The sequence below is a fragment of the Entelurus aequoreus genome, linkage group LG24 (genome assembly GCF_033978785.1).
Source record: "Entelurus aequoreus isolate RoL-2023_Sb linkage group LG24, RoL_Eaeq_v1.1, whole genome shotgun sequence".
In the NCBI taxonomy this organism is placed as follows: domain Eukaryota; kingdom Metazoa; phylum Chordata; class Actinopteri; order Syngnathiformes; family Syngnathidae; genus Entelurus; species Entelurus aequoreus.
In genome coordinates this window covers 34,653,298-34,678,215 of record NC_084754.1, presented here as the reverse complement: position 1 = coordinate 34,678,215, position 24,918 = coordinate 34,653,298, and the positions used below count along the sequence as shown (strand labels likewise).

Sequence of the window (24,918 nt, the reverse complement as noted above, 5' to 3'; positions counted from 1 at the left end):
ACCTGGATGGCTGTGAATATAATCCGACAAGTTGGGACACTTTGACCGCCATTTAGGACCTGGAACTGGCAACACAAAAAACGCTTGTTCCTCCCGTCCTACCAACCCCGTTTCTTTGAGAGGATTATGAGACATTTTTCATTTAAATAGGAATATATGAACATCCCAGCAGTCTGCATCCTAATGACAGCAGACCTTGCACTGTAAGTAATGTTTTATTATGTTTGTTGTCTCTCATGAAGTCTGCAGTGAGCAAAAATCAGCGATGAAAAAACAACAACCAAACTTCGTTTTTGAAATTAATGTGTCGCCTATGTTTAAAATGATCAAAATACGTAAATATTAAATTATAAATGTGCCCGTTACTACATTAAATATATACTTACATCATGTATATAAAACCCTAATGGAAGTGTTTGGATGTTTTTTTAGGGGCTCTATAGGCAGAATTGAACGGCTTCCATAGGCTCCATCATAAGCAGACTTTTGATCGAATTTATTTAATATTTAGAATGCATTAAAAAAAAATTGGTCATCATGTCTTTCATAATGATTCTGAACGTTAGGCAAAATTCTCCAAAAAGTGCAGTTCCCCTTTAATAGTACCGGTATGCTGTAAAACCTTAGCCTGTACTGGTCGCTCATCAATCACATGGCACATTTAGACATTTAGATTCACACAGATGGACTATTTGTTTTTTATGAATATGACAGCAATAAGATCATCCGTACTTACCAGGATAGAAAATGTGACCCAAATATTTGCAGAAGCACTGAGTGGTTTGGCCTGCTGTCGAAGACTTAGAAGTTGTCGAAGGCTTTTGTGTTGCCTGCGTGTTGGTGGCAGCTGTTGTACTAAACATTTCTGCTGTGGTTATGACTGTGGTCTTTACATTTTCTGTAGTAACATTGGTGGGTTTTTCTGTAGATTTCGTGGTCAGCGTCTCTGTGGTTTTGGGGGCGGTGCTATGCTGTTCTGTAGTCACTGTAGTTAATGTTTCTGTGACTTTGGCTGTAGTCCATGTAGTACCAATAGTTTCTGAGGCTGAGGTTGTTTCTACTATTGTGGTGGTAGTGGTTGGTCTCTCTGTAGCTGTGGGATTTTCTGTGACAATTGTTGGTATTTCTGTTGTGGCAGCAACGGTAGTTATTTTTTCTGTAGATGCTGTGCTGGGTTTTTCTGTTACTGCAACAGTTGTGGTTTGTTTCTCTGTTGCTGTGCTTGGCAATTCTGTAACTCGTGTTGGCCTTACTGTAGTAGTGGTAGGTAGTTCACTAGTCTGGTTGGTCGTGGCAGAAATAGTTGTACGCTTTTCTGTAGTTAGAGCAACAGTAGTACTTCCATTTTGTGTAACTGTGGTGGTAGGTTTTTTTGTAGTTGTTGTTGGTACTTCTGTAGCTGTGGTGGGTTTTTCTGTGGGTGTAATGGTTGTTTTGGTGATAGTCGTATGCTTTTCTGTCGTGGCTGCAGCAGTGCTAGCCTTTTTTGTTGTCATTACATGTGTTGTTATCTTCTCAGTTGTAACTGTGGTATGGTTTGTTGGGATGGTTGTTGGTATGGATGGCTTTTCTGTTGTTGTTGTTATGGTGGTGGGCTCTTCTGTGAATGTTGTGGGCTGGATGGTTGTTTTGATGGGTTTTGCTGTAGTAGTTGGGGCCTTAGTTGCAGATGAGACTAAAGGTCCTGTCGATGGTTCGAATGTAACAACCGTGTATGTAACAACTTCAGGTGTTGTCGTGATGGGTTTTCCTTTTGTTGTGACTGCGGTTGTAGTAGGACTTTCTGTTGTTCTTTTTGGCTTTGTTGTGGCTACCATTTCTGTCGTTCTTATGGTTGGCTTCTCCGTAACTTCAGTAGTCAGTTTTTCTGTGGTTTTGGCTGTGGTGCTCGGCTCTTCTGTAGTTAGTTTTCCTGTGACTTTGGCTGTAGTCAAGGTACTTCCAATCGTTTCTGAGGCTGTGGTTGTTTCTACCACTGCAGTGGCAGTGGTTGGTCTCTCTGTAGTTGTGGGATTTTCTGTGACAGTGGTTGGTATTTCTGTTGTTGCAGCAATGGTGCTTATTTTTTCTGTTGATGCTGTGCTGGGTTTTTCTGTAACTGCAACTGTTGTGGTGTGTTGTTCAGTTGTTGTGCTTGGGAACTCTGTAAATGTGGTTGGTCTTTCAGTAGTTGTAGTGGGACGTTCAGTGGCTTGGTTGGTTGTGGCAGCCACAGTTGTGGGGTGTTCTATGGTTACAGCAACAGTAGTACTGGCCTTTTGCATAACTGTTGTGGTAGGTTTTTCTGTAACTGTGGTTGTTGTTGTTGGTACTTCTGTACTTTTGGGTTTTTCTGTTGGTGCAGTAGTTGTTTTGGCATTAGTCGTATGCTTTTCTGTGGTTGTGGCTTCCGTAGAAATGGATTTTTCTGTTGTAATTGCAGATGTTGTTTCACTTGTCGTTGCAACCTTGGTTGGCGTGACACACTCTTTAATGCAACATTTGAGTTGTATCTCATAATCGTAACAAATTGGAGGGATGCCTTGGTCTTTGTTATGACAGATCAGTCCATCTGTAGGGTTACATGTTACTTTCTGATCCAGTTCATCCAAAGATAAATCTGGGTACTGTTTTGCTCTGCATTCTATTTGAAGTGGTTGCTCACATTCACTCAGATTTGGATCGGTCATATTACCAATTGATTCATATTCTCCACCGTCAGGGGATAAGTCAGGATAATGATTGTTGATCCAAGGTGAAGAGTGACAAACGACACAGTCAGATGGATTTGATGTTGTTTTTTCTTTGGTTGTGGTAGTAACTGTGGTTGGGTTTGTTGGTTCAGTCGTTGGTATGGATGGCGTTTCTGTGGTTGTTGTTACGGTGGTGGGCTCTTCTGTGAATGTTGTGGGCTGGATGGTTGTTTTGATGGGTTTTGCTGTAGTAGTTGGGGCCTTAGTTGCAGATGTGACTAGGGGTCCTGTCGATGGTTCGAATGTAACAACCGTGATGGGTTTTCCTGTTGTTGTGACTGCGGTTGTGGTAAAACTTTCTGTGGTTGTTCTTTTTGGCTTTGTTGTGGCTACCATTTCTGTCGTTCCTACGGTTGGCTTCTCTGTAACTTCAGTAGTCAGTTTTTCTGTGGTTCTGGCTGTGGTGCTCGGCTCTTCTGTAGTTAGTTTTCCTGTGACTTTGGCTGTAGTCAAGGTAGTTCCAATCGTTTCTGAGGCTGTGGTTGTTTCTACCACTGCAGTGGCAGTGGTTGGTCTCTCTGTAGTTGTGGGATTTTCTGTGACAGTGGTTGGTATTTCTGTTGTTGCAGCAATGGTGCTTATTTTTTCTGTTGATGCAGTGCTGGGTTTTTCTGTAACTACAACTATTGTGGTGTGTCGTTCAGTTGTTGTGCTTTGGAACTCTGTAAATGTGGTTGGTCTTTCAGTAGTTGTAGTGGGACGTTCAGTGGCTTGGTTGGTTGTGGCAGCCACAGTTGTGGGGTGTTCTATGGTTACAGCAACAGTAGTACTGGCCTTTTGCGTAACTGTTGTGGTAGGTTTTTCTGTAACTGTGGTTGTTGTTGTTGGTATTTCTGTACTTTTGGGTTTTTCTGTGGGTGCAGTAGTTGTTTTGGGATTAGTCGTATGCTTTTCTGTGGTTGTGGCTTCAGTAGAAATGGATTTTTCTGTTGTAATTGCAGATGTTGTTTCACTTGTAGTTGCAACCTTGGTTGGCGTGACACACTCTTTAATGCAACATTTGAGTTGTATCTCATAATCATAACAAATTGGAGGGATGCCTTGGTCTTTGTTATGACAGATCAGTCCATCTGTAGGGTTACATGTTACTTTCTGATCCAGTTCATCCAAAGATAAATCTGGGTACTGTTTTGCTCTGCATTCTATTTGAAGTGGTTGCTCACATTCACTCAGATTTGGATCGGTCATATTACCAATTGATTCATATTCTCCACCGTCAGGGGATAAGTCAGGATAATGATTGTTGATCCAAGGTGAAGAGTGACAAACGACACAGTCAGATGGATTTGATGTTGTTTTTTCTTTGGTTGTGGTAGTAACTGTGGTTGGGTTTGTTGGTACAGTCGTTGGTATGGATGGCTTTTCTGTGGTTGTTGTTACGGTGGTGGGCTCTTCTGTGAATGTTGTGGGCTGGATGGTTGTTTTGATGGGTTTTGCTGTAGTAGTTGGGGCCTTAGTTGCAGATGTGACTAGGGGTCCTGTCGATGGTTCGAATGTAACAACCGTGATGGGTTTTCCTGTTGTTGTGACTGCGGTTGTGGTAAAACTTTCTGTGGTTGTTCTTTTTGGCTTTGTTGTGGCTACCATTTCTGTCGTTCCTACGGTTGGCTTCTCTGTAACTTCAGTAGTCAGTTTTTCTGTGGTTTTGGCTGTGGTGCTCGGCTCTTCTGTAGTTAGTTTTCCTGTGACTTTGGCTGTAGTCAAGGTAGTTCCAATCGTTTCTGAGGCTGTGGTTGTTTCTACCACTGCAGTGGCAGTGGTTGGTCTCCCTGTAGTTGTGGGATTTTCTGTGACAGTGGTTGGTATTTCTGTTGTTGCAGCAATGGTGCTTATTTTTTCTGTTGATGCAGTGCTGGGTTTTTCTGTAACTGCAACTGTTGTGGTGTGTCGTTCAGTTGTTGTGCTTGGGAACTCTGTAAATGTGGTTGGTCTTTCAGTAGTTGTAGTGGGACGTTCAGTGGCTTGGTTGGTTGTGGCAGCCACAGTTGTGGGGTGTTCTGTGGTTACAGCAACAGTAGTACTGGCCTTTTGCGTAACTGTTGTGGTAGGTTTTTCTGTAACTGTGGTTGTTGTTGTTGGTACTTCTGTACTTTTGGGTTTTTCTGTTGGTGCAGTAGTTGTTTTGGCATTAGTCGTATGCTTTTCTGTGGTTGTGGCTTCAGTAGAAATGGATTTTTCTGTAGTAATTGCAGATGTTGTTTCACTTGTAGTTGCAACCTTGGTTGGTGTGACACACTCATTAATGCAACATTTGAGTTGTATCTCATAATCGTAACAAATTGGAGGGATGCCTTGGTCTTTGTTATGACAGATCAGTCCATCTGTAGGGTTACATGTTACTTTCTGATCCAGTTCATCCAAAGATAAATCTGGGTACTGTTTTGCTCTGCATTCTATTTGAAGTGGTTGCTCACATTCACTCAGATTTGGATCGGTCATATTACCAATTGATTCATATTCTCCACCGTCAGGGGATAAGTCAGGATAATGATTGTTGATCCAAGGTGAAGAGTGACAAACGACACAGTCAGATGGATTTGATGTTGTTTTTTCTTTGGTTGTGGTAGTAACTGTGGTTGGGTTTGTTGGTACAGTTGTTGGTATAGATGGCTTTTCTGTGGTTGTTGTTACGGTGGTGGGCTCTTCTGTGAACGTTGTGGGCTGGATGGTTGTTTTGATGGGTTTTGCTGTAGTAGTTGGGGCCTTAGTTGCAGATGTGACTAGGGGTCCTGTCGATGGTTTGAATGTAACAACAGTGATGGGTTTTCCTGTTGTTGTGACTGCAGTTGTGGTAAAACTTTCTGTGGTTGTTCTTTTTGGCTTTGTTGTGGCTACCATTTCTGTCGTTCCTACGGTTGGCTTCTCTGTCGTTCCTACGGTTGGCTTCTCTGTAACTTCAGTAGTCAGTTTCTCTGTGGTTTTGGCTGTGGTGCTAGGCACTGTAGTTAATTTTCCTGTGACTTTGGCTGTAGTCAAGGTAGTTCCAATCGTTTCTGAGGCTGTGGTTGTTTCTACCACTGCAGTGGCAGTGGTTGGTCTCCCTGTAGTTGTGGGATTTTCTGTGACAGTGGTTGGTATTTCTGTTGTTGCAGCAATGGTGCTTATTTTTTCCGTTGATGCAGTGCTGGGTTTTTCTGTAACTGCAACTGTTGTGGTGTGTCGTTCAGTTGTTGTGCTTGGGAACTCTGTAAATGTTGTTGGTCTTTCAGTAGTTGTAGTGGGACGTTCAGTGGCTTGGTTGGTTGTGGCAGCCACAGTTGTGGGGTGTTCTGTGGTTACAGCAACAGTAGTACTGGCCTTTTGCGTAACTGTTGTGGTAGGTTTTTTTGTAACTGTGGTTGTTGTTGTTGGTACTTCTGTACTTTTGGGTTTTTCTGTGGGTGCAGTAGTTGTTTTGGCATTAGTCGTATGATTTTCTGTGGTTGTGGCTTCAGTAGAAATGGATTTTTCTGTTGTCATTGCAGGTGTTGTTTCACTTGTAGTTGCAACCTTGGTTGGCGTGACACACTCATTAATGCAACATTTGAGTTGTATCTCATAATCGTAACAAATTGGAGGGATGCCTTGGTCTTTGTTATGACAGATCAGTCCATCTGTAGGGTTACATGTTACTTTCTGATCCAGTTCATCCAAAGATAAATCTGGGTACTGTTTTGCTCTGCATTCTATTTGAAGTGGTTGCTCACATTCACTCAGATTTGGATCGGTCATATTACCAATTGATTCATATTCTCCACCGTCAGGGGATAAGTCAGGATAATGATTGTTGATCCAAGGTGAAGAGTGACAAACGACACAGTCAGATGGATTTGATGTTGTTTTTTCTTTGGTTGTGGTAGTAACTGTGGTTGGGTTTGTTGGTTCAGTCGTTGGTATGGATGGCTTTTCTGTGGTTGTTGTTACGGTGGTGGGCTCTTCTGTGAATGTTGTGGGCTGGATGGTTGTTTTGATGGGTTTTGCTGTAGTAGTTGGGGCTTTAGTTGCTGATGAGACTAAAGGTCCTGTCGATGGTTCGAATGTAACAACCGTGTATGTCACAACTTCAGGTGTTGTCGTGATGGGTTTTCCTGTTGCTGTGACTGCGGTTGTAGTAAAACTTTCTGTGGATGTTATTTTAGGCTTTGTTGTGGCTACCATTTCTGTCGTTCCTACGGTTGGCCTCTCCGTAACTTCAGTACTCAGTTTTTCTGTGGTTCTGGCTGTGGTGCTAGGCACTGTAGTTAATTTTCCTGTGACTTTGGCTGTAGTCAAGGTTGTTCCAATCGTTTCTGAGGCTGTGGTTGTTTCTACCACTGCAGTGGCAGTGGTTGGTCTCTCTGTAGTTGTGGGATTTTCTGTGACAATGGTTGGTATTTCTGTTGTTGCAGCAATGGTGCTTATTTTTTCTGTTGATGCTGTGCTGGGTTTTTCTGTAACTGCAACTGTTGTGGTTTGTCGTTCAGTTGTTGTGCTTGGGAACTCTGTAAATGTTGTTGGTCTTTCAGTAGTTGTAGTGGGACGTTCAGTGGCTTGGTTGGTTGTGGCAGCCACAGTTGTGGGGTGTTCTGTTGTTACAGCAACAGTAGTACTGGCCTTTTGCGTAACTGTTGTGGCAGGTTTTTCTGTAACTGTGGTTGTTGTTGTTGGTACTTCTGTACTTTTGGTTGTTTCTGTGGGTGCAGTAGTTGTTTTGGTATTAGTCGTATGCTTTTCTGTGGTTGTGGCTTCAGTAGAAATTGATTTTTCTGTTGTCATTGCAGATGTTGTTTCACTTGTAGTTGTAACCTTGGTTGGTGTGACACACTCATTAATGCAACATTTGAGTTGTATCTCATAATCGTAACAAATTGGAGGGATGCCTTGGTCTTTGTTATGACAGATCAGTCCATCTGTAGGGTTACATGTTACTTTCTGATCCAGTTCATCCAAAGATAAATCTGGGTACTGTTTTGCTCTGCATTCTATTTGAAGTGGTTGCTCACATTCACTCAAATTTGGATTGGTTATATTGCCAAGTGATTCATATTCTCCACCGTCAGGGGTAAAGTCAGGATAATGATTGTTGATCCAAGGTGAAGAGTGACAAACAAGACAGTCAGATGGTTTTGATGTTGGGTTTTTTGTGGTTGTGGTGGTAACTGTAGTTGGGTTTGTTGGTACAGTCGTTGGTATGGATGGCTTTTCTGTGGTTGTTGTTACGGTGGTGGGCTCTTCTGTGAATGTTGTGGGCTGGATGGTTGTTTTGATGGGTTTTGCTGTAGTAGTTGGGGCTTTAGTTGCTGATGAGACTAAAGGTCCTGTCGATGGTGCGAGTGTAACAACCGTGTATGTAACAACTTCAGGTGTTGTCGTGATGGGTTTTCCTGTTGCTGTGACTGCGGTTGTAGTAAAACTTTCTGTGGATGTTATTTTAGGCTTTGTTGTGGCTACCATTTCTGTCGTTCCTACGGTTGGCTTCTCCGTAACTTCAGTACTCAGTTTTTCTGTGGTTCTGGCTGTGGTGCTAGGCACTGTAGTTAATTTTCCTGTGACTTTGGCTGTAGTCAAGGTTGTTCCAATCGTTTCTGAGGCTGTGGTTGTTTCTACCACTGCAGTGGCAATGGTTGGTCTCTCTGTAGTTGTGGGATTTTCTGTGACAGTGGTTGGTATTTCTGTTGTTGCAGCAATGGTGCTTATTTTTTCTGTTGATGCAGTGCTGGGTTTTTCTGTAACTGCAACTGTTGTGGTTTGTCGTTCAGTTGTTGTGCTTGGGAACTCTGTAAATGTGGTTGGTCTTTCAGTAGTTGTAGTGGGACGTTCAGTGGCTTGGTTGGTTGTGGCAGCCACAGTTGTGGGGTGTTCTGTGGTTACAGCAACAGTAGTACTGGCCTTTTGCGTAACTGTTGTGGTAGGTTTTTCTGTAACTGTGGTTGTTGTTGTTGGTACTTCTGTACTTTTGGTTGTTTCTGTGGGTGCAGTAGTTGTTTTGGTATTAGTCGTATGCTTTTCTGTGGTTGTGGCTTCAGTAGAAATTGATTTTTCTGTTGTCATTGCAGGTGTTGTTTCACTTGTAGTTGTAACCTTGGTTGGTGTGACACACTCATTAATGCAACATTTGAGTTGTATCTCATAATCGTAACAAATTGGAGGGATGCCTTGGTCTTTGTTATGACAGATCAGTCCATCTGTAGGGTTACATGTTACTTTCTGATCCAGTTCATCCAAAGATAAATCTGGGTACTGTTTTGCTCTGCATTCTATTTGAAGTGGTTGCTCACATTCACTCAAATTTGGATTGGTTATATTGCCAATTGATTCATATTCTCCACCGTCAGGGGATAAGTCAGGATAATGATTGTTGATCCAAGGTGAAGAGTGACAAACAAGACAGTCAGATGGTTTTGATGTTGGGTTTTTTGTGGTTGTGGTGGTAACTGTAGTTGGGTTTGTTGGTACAGTCGTTGGTATGGATGGCTTTTCTGTGGTTGTTGTTACGGTGGTGGGCTCTTCTGTGAATGTTGTGGGCTGGATGGTTGTTTTGATGGGTTTTATGGTTGTTGTAGTTTGGGCTATTGTGGTTGCTGGTGTTGAAGTCGGTCTTTCTGTGATTACCACAATACAAAAGTAATCATATTTTTTAAATGGAAACATTTGTTGTTTAGAAATCATTCTGTATTTTATAGTTATTGATTCTTACCTGTCACAAACACAAATTCAGTTGTTGTTGGCTGCTGTGTGGTTGAAAAACTGCATGGCCTAACCACCCTTGTAATATTTCCATGTTCTCCACAATAGGCAGTAATACAGGTTCCATCTCCATCATGGATATCATATACAATTTCTCCATACTTGTATATTTGCCCCTTATATGAGCAAGTGCAAGCTGCAAAACAATAAAAAAGGTAAACAATAATATTTTAAGGTAATAGTTTAGAGCACACAGAAAGAGTAATTAACATAAGTAGATCTGCAATGTTGTGCTTTTTTTTTTTTTTTTTTACCTTCGGCATCATAGGTACACTCCTTCTTTGTTGAAATACATTTACTGAAAAGCAAAAAAGACAATCAAACACTAAAAATGCATACATTTTCCTTAAAAAAAGACCTATTGAATACATTTGAGTGAAAAATATCTTACCACGTCTGACAGTTTTCTGTTTGAGGCATTATCTCTCCTTCTGTATAGTGATTCTCGTCGTCATCATAGCATCCACAGTCTTCCCTAGACACACACTTCATTGTTTCTTCTTCCAAATACGGTTGTTCCGGGGGACACCTCGGATAGCAGCCTTAGAGACAGGTAAGGTAAACGATAAAAACAATGACTCTCTGGAGTATAAAAATCAGGGAGACCCAATGTAAGTGGAATAGTTTTGACCAATGCCAATGCTGATTGTTGTATTTGTGTCATTCATACCTTCTAACGGTGGGATTTGTGTATAGCATTGTCCTGAGGGATTCCTGCATGTTTCCATACATGGTTTTCCACAAGGCTCGTAGTGCCATTCACATTCACCCTTAGGATTGTAGTAATCACAGAATACAGCTAAATAATGACACGACAAAAAGTGATGGACACAGGTTACAATGATGATTATTCAGTTATATTTGGATTTATTCCCCAGAAACATAAACAAAACACTTACGACAGATAGTGGGTGTTCTCCATTTTATACAAGCTCCAGCCTTATTACAGGCGGCTGCGTAGGCAGCAACAGTTGAGCAGAAGCATTCACAATCTCCTCCAGTATTGCAGGCACATGTATCTTTTACACAAGCATCGTAATAATTCTGTGGATCCACCTTTTAAAAATAAATGGACCAAAAACTATACAGTTAGATTTGTAAGCTTTAATAAGTTTTAATGTGTTATATACTGTATATTCATAAATACTGTACGTGGATTACCATTGAATGGCAAGCATCAAATATTTCACTTTTGATGATGCTGCAGTGTTTCAGAGCCCACGCCTGCCTGTTTGAGTACAGCACGCAGGGATTTTTTAGCGCGTTTGTGTTGGGACAGCTCTGGGACACTTTCCAGCTGTTTCCGAACTTGAAGGCGTCCACCACAACCTCTTTGTTTCTGGTAGTAAAATCATTTTTGACGCTACCGTCGTAATTTCCGCACAGACCACAAACTTTCCCCTGGAATTGAATAAAACAGAGTTAGTTTCTAAGAAAACTTTTTTGGATACTCAATAATTTTTTAAGACCATTCTTTTTGTAGACTGGAATTATTTTACAGCATATTCAGTTCATTTTAAAAACAAGAACTCGGTGCACAAGTTTTAAGTCTGAATACGTACCCACTATTACTGAAATACCCTGTTGCTGTACCTCAGTTTTTGTTATTACTCTGTTCCAAAGTTCCAAATTTCAAGAACACCAATACAATTTTCCCACAGGAAACATTGTACAGTGGTATCTCAATTTAGGAGTGTCCCAAGAGTGAGATAAGATGAGAGCTGTCTCTCAGTTAATGGTTATGCTTTAAGTTGCAAGCAAAAATATAATTTACAAGCATCCCTGCTATTAGTTAGCGTAGCAAATGTCACAGTTAACCCCGTAAGATCCATCCAAAACCTCTGGTGTTACTTGATAGCATGAGTTTCTAGCGACACAACTTAGTTTTTTAACCATGGGAAGGAATAAAGTAAGTGTAAAGGACAGTGCTGGTCAGAAAAAGTGGATGTTTTTTATTGAATTATAGAAAGAAATCATCAAAATCGACTAAGTGAAGCATTTGGAGAGTAGCACTGCTCCTCTGCATATTAATATATTACTTCATACAACTACTGTAGTTGTTTGTTGTACATTCTATTTAATTTTTTGTCATAAAATAGTTCTTTTTTTAAAAGATTGTTCTTCTTTTTAAAAGGAATGTTGCATGTTAAATTTGGGGGGCGGGGGGCAATCACCAATTAAACTAATTTCAATTAATTTAAATGAATTGACATTGATTTAGTATACAAGTGTTTTAAGTTAAGAGCGCTGTCAAAGTACCAATTAAACTAGTAAGTTGAGGTACTACTGTAAATCGTTACAATATGTTCCAAACACCCAACGATATTAACACAAAACTCATGGCATGTACAGAATATATTTGAACCCGCAAGTATATTTTCTAAATAAATTCATAGTTGTGCACCTACTTCTTGTTTTTTGTAATCAATAACGATGTACATTTTATTGTCATTCCTTCTCAAATACACCATTAAGCACCCAAAATATGTGTGTATAAACTTGGAACTGTACTCACCTTGAATGTGGAGCTAAGTTTAATCATGACCGTCGTCTTTTTATTCCAGATCAGAACAAGTCCATTCTTTGCCTCAATGACAACATACATACCGATAGTGTGGACTTTATAGGGTATGTCTAACCCTTTGTTTTGTTTGATAACTTTGACATTTTCCTCTTTAAGGATAATTTCATTTTTCTGAAAGAGAAAAAAAAAGTAGTTCATAATAACATCTGTGTTTTTCTAACAACATGATTTAGTGCTTATGAATGATGTACCCCTAGGAAGAGTTTGATGGCAGTAGAGCAGACGTTGTCACTTGTCCCACATGGAATGCTCTCAGTCAGGACCCTGAAGGTGCCCTCCTTACTGTCCCCACAGTAATCCTAGAGGGAAATGATGTCAGTTTCCTACAGTGTTGGGTTAGTTACTGAAAACCAGTAACTAGTTACAGTTACTAGTTACTTTATTTCAAAAGTAACTCCGTTACTAACTCAGTTACTTACACCAAAAAGTAATGCGTTACTGTGAAAAGTAACTATTTAGTTACTTCTTTTCTTCTTCTTTTTTTTTTAAAGCTCCCATTAATGCCCTTTTAGCCTTCATTTCAGTACTGTTATTGCACTGGAGAATAATACAATCTGTTGATCAACTTGACAGGCATTTGCATCACTGAACTCTGCTAAGCAATGTGCTCTACATACAACACACAAACAATGTGGTCTACATACAACACACAAACAATGTGCTCTACATACAACACACAAACAATGTGGTCTACATACAACACACAAACAATGTGGTCTACATACAACACACAAACAATGTGGTCTACATACAACACACAAACAATGTGCTCTACATACAACACACAAACACAAATATATGTTTCAAAGGGCCAACTTATTTCAGGTCAGAACAAATTGACAAAACTATTTTAAATAGCTGCAACATAACATACATAAGTAACAAACAGCATAATAACAACATAGCTGTAAACCAAATAAGTACTTTAACTTTATTTTTACATACCAAAGCCTAACCAGGCGTTTTTTCTGTCAAGGAATTCTGAAATAAAATCTTGTCTGAAGCCCAGAACACTCTACACATTTCCCCAGTTTTAGTTTACAGATAAGAAAAGATTGGCCTGGCCCACTAGGATCCCTCTTTATGTTTGTGAACTTTATATTCTATACATTTAAAGTGATGTGATAATCAAACACTCTAGAAGTCTAGAATGAAAGAGTATATAAGAGAATTGACAGAGTGTATGTACTATAATATATAATAACATTGATTTTGATTCAATATTATGTTTTGAGCAATGACAGTTTGAAAGAAAAAAACCAGCTTTGTTTTATTAGTCAACATTGCAACTTTTTCTAAATTACATTTAACCTTTAAGCTTTTTTATTTCACTTTTGTTATGTTTTTGTTTATTTTAAACACACTCAAATCTTTTGTTTCTAGCCGATACTACATAAAAAATAACGTAAAATAACGCAGTAACGCATCATGTAGTAACGGTAACTGAGTTACTGAATATAAAAAATAACGCGTTAGGTTACTAGTTATCGCCGAAACTAACGGCGTTACACTAATGCGTTAGTCCCAACACTGGTTTCCTATAAACTCTGCTGCTAAAAAATACCCTCTGGACAATGTTCCCTTTAAAATTGGCTCACAAAGTTTCACATACTTGGGTGTCCAGGTTACACAAACAAACGCATGCAGAGTTTTATAAAGCTAACTCTGCTCTACTGTTGTCCGAAGTCCAGGGAGACTTTGAACGCTGGTCCTTACATCATTTATCTACAGTGGCCCGTGTCATCTCTGTTAAAATACTTCCGCGATTTTCCTATCTGTTCAAATGCATACCACTTCTTCTCCTTTAGTCCTTTAAAGTAAATTAGATTAGATCAGATTCTAGACCTTATTTGGAATCAGAAGACTCACAGGTTACATAAACAGTATTTGCAAAGACCCAAATCATCGGGAGGATTAGCACTACCGAACTTTAGATTTTATTCCAGGGCCATAAACATTAGAATTCTTAAATATTATTAATATGATTTTTTTTTTTGTTACTTGTTGTGTGTTGAAGCATTTGATGTATTTTGGACCATTCCTGTCAATTGTTTGTGACTGAAAACCCAATAAACAAATGTTAAAAAACCCAAATTATGTCAGTAGAATGCAAAAACTATTTTTGATAAACACACAAGGCATACCTGAGTGAAGACGTAACCACAGTCCCCATTGAAGGAGAATTTCTTCTCATCATAGGTGATGTAATGGCCTTCCCCGTATATTGTGCAGGTTCCATCGCACTGCTGTTCGGTGCATTGCCATTGTCTGCTTTTGCAAGTGCTGTTGTTACGCAACAAAGTGCATGTGAGACACACATGCACACACTTTAGTCTTTCAAAATGGTCACAACTAAAAAAAGAACGCTGACCAGGTGTTGCAGTCCACTTTGACAGTCTGTCCAGCCTGGTAGGATTGTCCATTGTACGTGCAGGGACATTGGGACTCCTCAATACATCCTCCTTTACCATCGGACAACAGACCAGCAGGGCAGACGCAGCCTGAGACGCAATGTGAGCTGACCTGTACAGTTGTCACATAAGGTTTTAGTATTTGTAAATGACTTACAGTACTGTACACTCAGTGGCCAACATGACAAATTGCTGCTAGGGATGTCCTGATCGATCGGCCAACGATCAGTATCGGCCAATTTTCTTGATGATGTCTTTCAATGCTGATCACAAACGCCGATCCCTTCTGGCTAATATTAGATTAGTTTTTAGTCCCCCAGCTGACAAGCTAACATCTAATTATGTGTCTCCATTCCCCTAAGTTAATAATAATCATCTACATTACGGGAAATAAACTGCAATTCTTAGTATCTTAGGCATCATTATCAAATAATAGGACGAGGCTAAACATGTTACTCACCGAGAACAAGCAAAAGTAGGCATATTATTAGCTAAGCTAGCGTCTAACCTAGCTTGAAATAACAGTAGAAATAAATGCTTAGTAAAGTTTAAGGAACAGATTACAGCAGAAAGTAAGCAACTATTAACAAGAAATGAACAATTAGATTAAAAAGAGTCTAAAGAGAGGATAATGCAACAACAACCATTGTCACAGTCAGTACATGACACGTACTGTAAGAGGAGGGCGCATCGATCCAGAATGGGTGGCGTCGACACCTATCAGTATATGATCGATACTATAGTGATTAGATCAATATTTTTATTTTCTCCAAATCTTTTCTTTTGTTTTGCTAATGTTTACAAATCCAAAGAATAATACCCTGGACACAGGAGGACTTTAAGTGCAAAAACAATTTAAAAGATTAATAGATGGTTTTTGATTTTGTTTCGGTAATTGTTTTGATCAAACAATTGCATGTTATACAAAAGAATAAGGAACTTGTCAAAATATTGTGTTGATATTGTTAAACTGTCAATAGCACTCAAATAGAAAAATGTCTAGTTAATACATGTGATCGGTAGAGGTATTGGTATCGGCCGATCTCACTCATAGATAATCGGTATTGGAATTGGCAGCATAAAACCTGAGCTGAACAATGCTGCTGCACATTCTAGGATGTTACGTCAGAGTATGTCTTTACAATCATATTTATGCACAGTTTTGAGTGACCGGTATTACTGTAAAATATACAGTACAGGCCAAAAGTTTGGACACACCTTCTCATTTCAATGTGTTTTCTTCATTTTCATGACTATTTACATTGTAGATTGTCACTGAAGGCATCAAAACTATGACACCTGTGAAGTGAAAACCATTTCAGGTGACTACCTCTTGAAGTTCATCGAGAGAATGCCAAGAGTGGGCAAAGCAGTTATCAGAGCAAAGGGTGGCTATTTTGAAGAAACTAGAATATAAAATAATGTTTTCAGTTATTTCACCTTTTTATTCGTTAAGTATATAACTCCACATGTGCTCATTCGTAGTTTTGATGCCTTCAGTGACAATCTACTATGTAAATAGTCATGAAAATGAAGAAAACGCATTGAATGAGAAGGTGAGTCCAAACTTTTGGCCTGTACTGTACATATACGATTTATATAAAGTTGTGTAGAGTTGACTGCATCATACTGCTTGATTATTTAAGGGAAGACAATACAAACTATTTACGGCATGATGATATACAGTATATAGTTGTGCACCACTTCAACCACAGTGATACTTAAACATAGTCGAGGTTTCTGTGGTTTATCCGTTATACAGTGCTCAATACCAAGGTAGAGTGGAATATACGTTAGGTCAGGAAAAAATACAGAGACTATATCATCCCTACAAGCCTGTTTCGCAGGTTTCTGTATTTTTTCCTGACCTAACGTAATAATTAAACATATTGTTATATGACTACCTCTATGACCGAGAGAGAGACACATTTAACATCAGTTAAGAATTAGAGTCACAGTCTTACACATTCTGTGTCCAAAGTTTGGCAGGTTTTCTGGCACTCTGACCCCGTATCACCTGGCTTTGCACTTGAGCAGTTGAAGAAAGTCATTGGCGCGCTGCAGGCTGATCACAGTGATTGAACATGTTAGAGAGGACACCACAAAAACAAAAAAACAAAAACAAATCCATAATTACTAAATTGTATCTATTTTTAAGAACAGGCTGCAATACATTTGGGTGCATTCATACATACTTTCAGTTGTGTGGTTTCCTGCACAGGTTAATTTTCCACTATGGCAGGAGCTGAAATGCAAAGAAAACCATTTGGCAAAAATGTATATTTCGTCTTTTATAAGGGATTTCATGCTCATTAAGGCAACTGTGTGCAAATGGCTAATGGTGGTAAGACTACATAAAGGAAAAAAACATTGGCGATCTCCCCGCTATTGTGGAACCTCAATTTACGAACCCCTTATTGTACGAACTTTTCGATTTACGAGCTGCAGATTGAATAAAAATATGCTTTTGGGTACAACTCTTTTCTCAGTGTACGAACGTTTCATCCACCCACTGTGTGCCTCGCCGCGCAGCCATTTTGTGCACGGCAGCACATCCAGTGTGGTGGGCTGGCTGATCGCTCTGTTGTTAGCTATTGTGATAGTATGTTTGGGGTTTGCTTTTTAAGTATTTTTTTGCCCTTTTTTCTAATTTTGCTAACTCAAAAAGACTTCAAAGAAAGCAATGGCCAGGCCATTTGTGATTTGAAAAAAACATTACCGGCAAGGTAAAGTAGATGTATTTTTATTTCTCATAATGGTAGAGCGATTTAGCTGTTAAAGTAAAGGAGTTTTGTGATTTCAGTGTGACAGTGTGTGTGCGTGTTGACAGGGTGGCTGCATATAAGGACAATTCAGCTATGTAGTTGTTGTTTCAGCTTTGTTATTAAATAAAAGGTTGATCCTTCACCGCCTTGTTATATATGTGTTATATACAGTACTGTAAAGCGCTTTGTTCAAAGTGTAGCTTACAAACTTTTAATAAAATATGGACTTTTGTCAAGGCTGGAACCCATTATTCATGTTTACATTGTTTTTTTATAGAGATATTTGCTTCAATACCCAAACTTTTCAATTACAAACCCTGTTCAAGAACTAATCAGGTTCGTAAATGATGTTTCCACTGTAAGTTGTTGCAGTGGCGGGCCGTGCGTTTCCCACCTAGGCCTTCAGTGATGTCCGACTTCAATGATTACTTCTCAAAATACCATAATTTATGTCACCATATGACCATTCCTGGAGAAATACTATACAAAAATACACTTGCACACTGCTGGGCATTGAAACACCTAAACAGTGCACAAAACGGGCTATTTTCTGGCGCATTTAAAAATTAAACCCACATCAGCAATTAAAACCTATCTCATGTGGTATTGTCAAAATTACAATAATTGTAAAAAAACAAAAAAAAATATTAAACTTGACAAAATAGAGAAGTACAATATTTGAACTCACAGTTTGTCGCACCCATTTCATGCCGTATAAGCCAGTGGTAGCACTCGAAGTCAGTTGATTCGAGTGGAAGTGGCGGGCATTTCACTATTTCATCGCCGGGATAGCTTAGCTAGCTTCCGGGGTTGGTCGAACATCGTCTCACAAGATGTACTTTCTCTTTAAATATCCTTCTTGAAAATGGCCTTGCAAATATATATCTGCCACCTAATCAACGTTTTGCTCTCCTTCTTTGTGGGTTTCTACGCTATTGCTCTGCTCCAGTGCAACACTTCCTGCTTTCGTAAAGTGCCACTTCTGATTGGATACTCACTTGGGAGTGACAAGTGAGTATCCAATCACAGGACGCGTAAATGTCACGTTCAATGTGAGACCAGCTAGAAGGCCTTACTGACAACAACTCGTGATCTGATTGGCTATAGCAATTATCTATCAACTGTATGTGCCCGTTCACTTACAGTGCACAGGCGCCCGCATTGTTGATTCTGAAGGCGCCGGGCAGATTTCGTACAGCATGGCAACATAAGCTAGCTGAATTCTGATTGGATAAAAACTCTTACCTAAAAACAACAGCACTGGAAGGAGCATAATATGACATGAAGAGAATATAATACTTTTAAATATTTAGGGAAAGTAAAACTTTTGTCTTTAATTATGATTATGATTTCTGGTTGTTAGGCTAGCAGAGAAGGTCTTGCTGGCCCTGACGGCACACCACTTGTCATGATCCGTGGTCCGGATCATGTTTTTGTTATGTTCTGTTAGTTTTGGACTCTTTTAGTTCCTGTTTGACACCTGAGTTTGTTTTAGTTACCATGGCTACTTCTGATTTTCACCTGCCTCTGGTGTTCGGGACGCGCACCTGCTTCTAATCAGAGGACCATTTAAGCCTGCCTTTGCCAGTCAGTCGTCCTGGCGTCATAATTGGTTTCACGCAACAGTTTCGTGTTTGTTCTATGCCATAGTTAATGCTAGTTGTTTCATGCCACAGTTTCGTGTTTGTTTCATGCCACAGCTTCGTAAGGTTCATGTCTATAGTTTCATGTCCTAAGTTTTTGCCTTAGCTTCCGCGTGCGAGAGGCACGTTTGCCTTCGGGTTGTTTTCTGTTTTGTACCTCGTTGATTGTTTCTTAATATTAAATCATGTTCCTACCTGCAAGTCCTGTCCGGAGTGATCCGTTTGCATCCCGGGGAAACAAACCAACATGAAACTATAGACATGAACCTCACGAAACTGTGGCATGAAACAAACATGAAACTGTGGCATGAAACAACTAGCATTAACTATGGCATAGAACAAACACAAAACTGTGGCATGAAACCAATAATGACGCCAGGACGACTGACTTGCAAAGGCAGGCTTAAATAGTCCTCTGATTAGAAGCAGGTGCGCGTCCCGAACACCAGAGGCAGGTGAAAATCATAAGTAGCCATGGTAACTAAAACAAACTCACGTGTCAAACAGGAACCTTAAAGAGTCCAAAACTAACAGAACATAACAAAAACATGATCCGGACCACGGATCATGACACAACTGAGTTGTTGTATGTGATGTATTGTACGTATAACAGTGGACTATTGCTTCATCAGCAAATACTCACCAAATTTGTCCATGAGCCCTGATGGTCTGCTTGGGCCGCACAACCATGTCCCCTACATGGCAGGAGCACTGGGACGCTGGCACACATGCCCCCCTCTCGTTGAGGTAAGTGCCCTCCGCACAGCCACAGCCATCCACGGGCGTAAACTTCACCTCACAGGTTAAATCCGCCTTACTCAGAGAGTGGCATGTGCGGCCACAGCTTGTCATGTGGTAGTCAAACACGAAAGTGGAAGGGCAGGTTGTCGTGTATTTTTCTGTGAAAGAACAAGACGCAGCTCTGTTGGTTTTGAATGATTGATAACGTTGGGGATTTTTTTTTTAGAGTGAAACCTACTGCACGCCACCTCCCGCCATCCACTCAAGGAGACACCAGCGGCGGCACATGCATGAACATAGGAAGACATGACAGCACACATGCAGTCCTCGCTGTTTTCACAGGCACATGCGTCGTAGATACAGGACTGGAAAGAGAGACAGAGGGCATCAAGATGATTGCATTTGTTGCTAATGTTGTGATTCCCTTCATTGTTAGTATGTAAGGATTGTGCAAAAAAGGTCTTATGATTACCACAAAGATATGACCATTACATGAAATTATCATTCTGAACAGAATTAGAGAAAAATATCTCAGCCTTTCCACCAGCAAAATAAATGACACCACCTCAGATAAATTCTAACAAAACGGAAACTCTGATAATTGCTCCCGATAAAAAGATCCACCTGATCAAGAACTCCCTTGGTGCTCTGGGTGCATCTGTTAAAAGCAGCCTCAGAAACATTGGGCTTGTGTTTGATCAGTCAATGTCTATGGAGGGTCACTGCCGTCAACTGACCAAAAACTCTTTTATCATCTCAGAAATATTTCTAAAGTGAGAAATTTGTTGTCAAAATTGGATCTCAAAATGATCATTCACACGTTCATTTCGTCTAGTATCTTTTCAGTCTTTTCAACAAGTCAACGCTAAAGAGACTTCAGGCTGCCAGACTTTTGACCGGTGCACCCAGAACAGTCCATATCACCTCCTGTTCTATCCAGTCTTCATTGGCTTCCAGTTAAATTCCGCATTGAGTTTAAAATTTTAGTCCTGACATGTGTGCAATGCACGGGTATTTGTGCCTAAGTGCATTACTTGGCTTTAACCAGTAGAGGCGCTAGTTTCGACTAGTTTGCTGTATAAAGATGACAAACATCCTCTATGGCTGAAACTTCTCATCTTAATTCAACACTGGCATGGAAGCAGGAGTTCACAACATTCAGCACAACATCCTGATCTCAATACATTAATTAAGTTTATTAAATATAAGATTAGGAAAGAACAATTAAAGGTAAATAATGAATAAATCCCATCCACTAAAGTCGAGATCCATTTACACAAAATAAAATTGGTATGGGATGAGGAAGAAGCCAGATTAATTAATGCGAGGATTTTCTTACACATTTTGATATTTTTCAAAAGTGGCGTGCATAAGAGAGTGGAGTCCGACTGTTCAGTCAGAAATACTTACAGTGAAATATTCTTCTGGGTTTATCTCTGAATGACACTTGGAAAACACCCCAGTTGTGTTGGTCAGCAAGGAGCACCAGTGATTGGCATATTTCTCTAAAAAAGACAATAACATATCCCTAAATTGATGGCTAGATTTGAAGAATACAGAGCAATATAATGTAGATCCATTCTGTGTGGTACAAAACATTAATATTATAATATATTGTATGGTAACACAACATTGAATATCATATTTGTTGCTGACAGATGTCGGATTTTGTGTGTTTTGTTTCAGTAAAACACCACGCCATATTGTTGTCATGAGTTCAGTTCAAGGCGCATCCAAAGATTAACACTGGCCATATTGTTTGGCTTTTTCTTTGGCTTAGTTTTGCAGTAATTCTAACACATTAAAGACCAGAACCAGAAGTGTCAAGAATAGTAGCAAAGAAGACACCATCGTCATGTCATCACAATTGTTGTCACTTCGTCTGCATGAAAGGTTACGATGTTTACATTTTTTTAAATCGTTCTACAGTGCTTAACTAATTTTTACGCTTGTGTGACAAAGGACTCATGTGTGTCTTCTGGCATAAGCCATTGGATGCTTTCTAGAGTTTTTTTTGTTTAAGTTTTAATATTGACTATGATATTTTTTAATGTTTAGATCACAATTTTGAATTTTGATTAAACATTAATAATCACAGTAAATTACTTGCTTTCATTATTTAAATACTATTTAGACACAAATGCATTTCTATTGAAAATGTCATTTATATTTTACTTGCATTGCATGCATTGACCTGATCATTGACCATCAACATTGTATGTTTATATATATATAGTATTACTTTTATAGTTATTAAAATAACACAACTAATAAACAAACAAAAAATATTACATTTAATAACTTAATGATTAAGGGACAAACGGTAGGAAATGGATGGATGGTGATGATGAATAACAGGCAAAAACAGACATAATAAGGCCATATGGTATGCTTTAAAAAAATATTAATATGTATTATAAAAAAAATGTCTTAACTTCAAATGTATAAAAAATATGCTTCCATCCATTCATACCCTTTCTACCCCTCTCAGGGTCAAGGGGGTGACTGGAGCCTATTCAGCTGCATTCGGGCGGAAGATGAGGTACACCCTGGACAAGTCGCCACCTCATCGCAGGGCCAACGTGTGTGTATATATATATATATATATATATATATATATATATATATATATATATATATATATATATATATATATATATATATATATATATATATATATATATATATATATATATATATATATACATATATATATATATATATATACATATATATATATATATATATATATATATATATATATATATATATATATATATATATATATACAATTATTATATTAAAGCAATTATTATTTTTTAAACTTTTATAGTTATTAAGTTAACACAACTGATCAACAAACAAAAAAATATCAAATTTAATAATTTAATGAATAACAGGCAAAAACAGACAAAATAAGGCCATATGGTATGCTTTAAAAAAAATATATATATATTATACATTCAAAAAATATCTTAACTGAAAATGTATAAAAACTATGCTTGTAAAAAATATATATTTTAAAAATAAAGCATCCAATATGTACAAACATATCTATAAAATGCAACAATTTACAAGGACCAAGAGCTAAATCAAAGCCAAGGCTTTGAAAGCAGGTCGGGGAAGACATATATAAATGCTGGTAGGTTGTATACTGTTTGTAAATGTTGTAGACACATTTTTAAAGTATATATATATATATATATTTTTTTTTTTTTTAAATAATTTTTTTATTGCTGCTTTCATTGATTTATTAAATGCCTTTTACTGAATATGCACAAGCACTGTTTTTAATATTATGTGATAATGCCTTTTATACTGTATTTTTTTTGTTCTATGTAATATATGTGATTGTATGTCTACTTGGACTTTGGAGTCTACAATAAAGCTCGATTGATTGATTGATTGATTGATTGATTGAAATGGGGGAATTGTTGACAGAGAGAGTGATTAATCTGCATTTATACATAAATCATGTGCTCATTTTTGTTTGACCCTTGATATGTCCATTTTTTCCATTAGGATTTTTTAAAATTTAAAATTTATAAAATACAATATGTTTGACCTCAAAGGTTTCACTGTATTCTTGTACTGTTAATCCAAATAACCAATCAAATCTTGTTTTTAGCAGTTTGCTGATCCACTATTGTATTTTTCCAATGTAGTGATTATAGCATGGTTGCTGTATTGTTGCTATGGCTTCGCATGGTGAATTATATTGATATATTGAATATTGATGGGTGAGAACCTACCTTTGTCAACGCTCAAAAGGCAGGGGTCACCGAGTGATTTGCTGACGTCTGAACATCCTCCTTTGGCCCTCCACGAGTTGGCAAATGTAGCAGCCGTCCCTTCAATCATTCCACATATGGTTTTGAAGTCATCCACTTCGACATTGTTAAAATCCCCACAAAGTCCTGCACAGAGATAGAAATGATTGAAGAAGATGGGCAGACACAAGTTAAGGGTCATGAATATTCCACAACTCACCATGGAGTTTGCCTTTATGGGACACGTCGGCTTTGATGTACACCTGCATGATGGGCGTGAGCTGGATCTCCAGGTGAAGCCCGTAGACCGTGTGGATCACAATGTAAAATGTGGAGGGGCTGAAGATTGTTATGTCATCTGTAGGGAAAACAAAGCATTATTCAGCGTGGAATTAAAGAGAAAAGACACACCGAGCACTCACCCGTGAAGAGAGGCAGCTGAGAAACGAGTTTGTTGACCAAAACTTGGCCGCTTGTTTCCACGACAACCACCTGCATTAAATATGACATGAGTCACGTTGCGTAAAACAATATGTCATCTTTCATTCTTACCAGGGATTGTGGCAGCACCAGAGCGACTGCGTTCAGGCAAGTTGATTTATCCGATTTTTCACATTTGACAAGTTCCCCTAGGACAGTGAAGGTCCCATTCACCTGCTGCAGAAGACACCATGTAGTATTGCAGTTTCATAGGAACAAGTCTGGTTCATTTTATATCCAGCAGGGTCTAGGGATGCCAGAAGATCTCTCCATAATCAAGCAAGAGCTTTTCTTCCTATTATTTTAGGTAGATTTAAATGCATTAACTTATAAAATCGGATTAACACATCTGGATTATGCGATTGGAAACCAAATTTCTGGAGGGCGTGTGTGCGACCAGAGAAGACCCTCAGTATCTTGTCCAAACTCAACCCAAGGAAGCAGATACCATTCAATAAAAAACATTACAACAATTGTAATGAAGATGTTCATTTTCATTTGTTTCACAAATTAAAAAAACAGAACATTTTGAAGGGCATCGATGGTAGAAAAAGAGAATAGAGATTTATTTAAGAAGGCAACACTAAATTGGCCCTAGTGTGTGAATGTTGTCTGTCTATCTGTGTTGGCCCTGTGATGAGGTGGTGACTTGTCCAGGGTGTACCCCGCCTTCCGCCCGAATGCAGCTGAGATAGGCTCCGGCACCCCCCGCGACCCCAAAAGGGACAAGCGGTAGAAAATGGAGGGATGGTAGCTAAGGAAATGTAAAATACCGGCTTAATTCAGACTCTATCTACTGTATCTATGTCGGCTCAGTGGCCTAGTGGAGTGTCCGCCCTGAGATCGGTAGGTCGTGAGTTCAAATCCCGGCCGAGTCATACCAAAGACTATAAAACATGGGACCCATTACCTCCCTGCTGGGCACTCAGCATCAAGGGTTGGAAAATGGGGGTTAAATCACCAAAAATGATTCCCGGGCGCGGCCACTGCTGCTGCTCACTGCTCCCCATCAAGGGTGATGGGTCAAATGCAGAGAATAATTTCGCCACACCTAGTGTGCATGTGACAATCATTGGTACTTTAACTT

The 24,918-nt window shown here is 39.1% G+C and overlaps 1 protein-coding gene across 1 annotated transcript in view; it reads right to left on the bottom strand.

Annotated features, from left to right (window-relative positions):
- The window catches only part of muc5.1 (mucin 5.1, oligomeric mucus/gel-forming), a 50,984-nt gene that overhangs the window by 13,426 nt on the left and 12,640 nt on the right, over positions 1–24,918 (bottom strand). Inside the window, exons 11-30 of the mRNA XM_062035463.1 lie at positions 23,904–24,008; positions 23,774–23,843; positions 23,572–23,709; positions 23,334–23,498; positions 20,992–21,086; positions 19,820–19,946; positions 19,484–19,739; positions 16,628–16,677; positions 16,397–16,497; positions 14,393–14,544; positions 14,166–14,304; positions 12,213–12,320; positions 11,953–12,132; positions 10,599–10,838; positions 10,337–10,493; positions 10,108–10,236; positions 9,829–9,979; positions 9,692–9,735; positions 9,388–9,573; positions 737–9,292 (exon numbers count right to left, since the gene is read on the bottom strand). Of these exons, the coding sequence (XP_061891447.1) occupies positions 737–9,292; positions 9,388–9,573; positions 9,692–9,735; positions 9,829–9,979; positions 10,108–10,236; positions 10,337–10,493; positions 10,599–10,838; positions 11,953–12,132; positions 12,213–12,320; positions 14,166–14,304; positions 14,393–14,544; positions 16,397–16,497; positions 16,628–16,677; positions 19,484–19,739; positions 19,820–19,946; positions 20,992–21,086; positions 23,334–23,498; positions 23,572–23,709; positions 23,774–23,843; positions 23,904–24,008 (11,149 nt within the window). The remainder of the gene's footprint in view (positions 1–736; positions 9,293–9,387; positions 9,574–9,691; positions 9,736–9,828; positions 9,980–10,107; positions 10,237–10,336; positions 10,494–10,598; positions 10,839–11,952; positions 12,133–12,212; positions 12,321–14,165; positions 14,305–14,392; positions 14,545–16,396; positions 16,498–16,627; positions 16,678–19,483; positions 19,740–19,819; positions 19,947–20,991; positions 21,087–23,333; positions 23,499–23,571; positions 23,710–23,773; positions 23,844–23,903; positions 24,009–24,918) is intronic.